General features: G+C 30.1%; 1 protein-coding gene across 2 annotated transcripts in view; it reads right to left on the reverse strand.

Moving 5' to 3' along the window:
• Nucleotides 1-664: 664 nt before the first annotated feature.
• Nucleotides 665-2,623, reverse strand: part of LOC118742353 (hillarin) — a 211,426-nt gene continuing 209,467 nt past the window's right edge. For both annotated transcript variants that reach the window (XM_036474361.1, XM_036474359.1), the window contains one exon: nucleotides 665-1,047. In XM_036474361.1, coding sequence (XP_036330254.1) covers nucleotides 900-1,047 — 148 coding nt within the window. In that variant the 3' untranslated portion in view covers nucleotides 665-899. The remainder of the gene's footprint in view (nucleotides 1,048-2,623) is intronic.

Here is a 2,623-nt window from a genome sequence, read left to right on the forward strand (position 1 = left end):
TCTCGAGAAAACAATTAAAATCTAAACAATTGCGAAAAATATTAATATAGCTATAATTTCCAAAATAATTCGAATTTCGAAAAATTGTGAAACTTGTATTTTTCTTCTGTCGTTGTGAAGCATAAACAGATAATTGCAGAAAAACAGTTCGACCTTCGAAAAAATTGTGGCCCACTTCACGAATTTTTACTCATACACGTACATTGTTTGAAAGCTTTCAGTTGTAGGATTTTAGGAATTTAAACCATGATAAAAACATAGCAAGGTATAACCGTTCTCTCAATTTGTCGGCCATGATTTTTTTTTGAAGTTTGCCAACATTTTAAAATCATATAAAAGTGAAAATAAAAAATTGAAATTGTACGAAATTGTTGTTGCTTGAGATTGAAAATGAAAATGTGTGTGTGAGTTTGTGAGTAAATTTGAAAATTAAATTGTTTGGAAACGTCAAGAATTTTAAAAGTGACTCTCAGCGGTTCTACCTTACTATATTTTTATCATGATTTAAACCAAACCGAAAACTTCGATAAAGTCTGTGGAAAAGTGTGCGTTGGCGTAAAAAGAGATATTCAAACAGGTTAGGTTTGTTAAGATAAACTGTTTTGTAATGTTGGGAAAATGTTTTTGTAGGAATAATTAAATTAAATCGTATGTCAGTCCAATATAAAATATTGCAATTATGTATATTTATTATTTATGTATTGTAAAGTTGTACATAGTTCAATATTATTTGGATTTTAATATGTATAATATTGTATATTGATATGCATGGAATTAATTTTTTTTAAACAATTGGTGTTAAGCATAATAAACTCTTACGATTAATTGGTAATTCTCGCATTTACACTAAAATTATTGTAACAACAGCATTGCATTCATAGTTATATAATTATGCGCTTTTAGTTCCGCTTCGATGAATTGATTAGGTATTTACAGCAGTGCGTGAGTAGATGCTTTTCACCGGATGATGAGTTGCTATGATGTGAAGCCATGGCGCCCGCTTCACGTGTATAGATATCCAGTCCATATTGACCCTCCTCGGGAAAGCTGTGAAATAAAATTAATATGTGAATGATCAGAGTTCACTGTAATTAGAGCGAATTTGATTGTATTTACTCATATCTACATAATATGTACATACATTAGGGTGATCCAAAATAACTAACCTTACGAATTTATGGCCTTTATAGGATCCATTTACCGAGAAGGAAATTCTCCCATTTGCAGAAATTTTTATTCCAATTTTAAAAGGTGTCGATGGGCATTTGAAATTTTTCATGTAAAATATTTGTAAAAAAAATTTGTTTTTGTTCAAAATGTTATAACTATTGAACCATTTGAGATAAAAGGTTTTCTGGGCATATTATTGTAGGGCATGAAATCACCCGGAAGTTGGTTGTCTTAAAGACGATTAGGCGTATTAAATATGTTAATGATATTGCCGAACGAATTTTATTAATAATTTAAAAAAATATTAATGTTTATAGATGCAATAAAAAATAAATAAATGGACTAAAACTCTCTCTTCTTTGAAAAATCTAGTTTGTAATCAACATTTTGTATAATTTTAGTGAGAGGTCTTTCAATTAGCACGAATATTTCCAGCCCTAAAACTGCATATTTTTGCTTTTTTGACATTCATAAAGTAAGTAAATAAATTTTTGACTTTCATTTCTGTTCTTTATAGAGAATTTAGTGCCCTACAAGAATAAGCCAAGAAAAATTTGTATCTCAAACCGTTCAATAGGTATAACATTTTTAATGAAAACCAATTTTTATATATGTTATTTACATGGAAAGTTTCCAATTCCCATCGGCACCTTTTAAAATTGGAATAACAATTTTTCCGAATGGGAGACTTTTTTTCTTAGTAGATATGTTCTTCTAAGGCCATAAATTGGTTAAGTTAGTTATTTTGGAGCACTCTAATGTACATATCGGTACCTTAATATCTGTGACAATAAGGAGTAAAATGTATTGGAAAATAAGTTTGAAAGAGATATGTAAGTTTTATGCCAGAAACCCTTCACCAATATCTCCACCGAAGGCTTATTGAGAAATTCCCTTTAGTTTGGGTACTCTCGACTTTAGTTATTTTCAGAAATTTGATTTTCCCTTTTTATTTCTTGAAACAAAGCTCTGAATAGCCTTAGTTCTTTGTACTATATAATTTAATAAAATATCATAATACTGCCTTAAAAAAATTAATTTTCTCAACGAGAAAAGTGTATGTATATGAAAAATAATTTAATGATGTTAGATTTTATTTCTGTGCCAATTTCGTTATAGCTCGTTATTTTTTAAGCGAGTTAAGGTATTTAGGCCGTTTAAAACTATGAAATTATAAAATCTCGTCTGCGCGCTGTCATACGAAAGATATCAATCCCTCAAAGTTTACCTTAAAATGGTTCCAGGTATACGACGCGTGAACGTGTAACCTTCTTGGTGGTTCCACGGCGGGTTCTAATATTTCCAACTCAAATTAGGTAACCTGGACTTGATAAAATATCACTTCTCATTACTGTAGCAAATGCCTCAAGAGAGCTTTAGATGATAAGGCCGAACCCGGCTCTCCCTTTTCCATTTAATGAAATTTATTCTGTCAGTATGGCACTTATAAAAT

The sequence above is a fragment of the Rhagoletis pomonella genome, unplaced genomic scaffold (genome assembly GCF_013731165.1).
Source record: "Rhagoletis pomonella isolate Grant_MI unplaced genomic scaffold, Rhpom_1.0 Rhpom_scaffold_00007, whole genome shotgun sequence".
Classification (NCBI taxonomy): Eukaryota; Metazoa; Arthropoda; class Insecta; order Diptera; family Tephritidae; genus Rhagoletis; species Rhagoletis pomonella.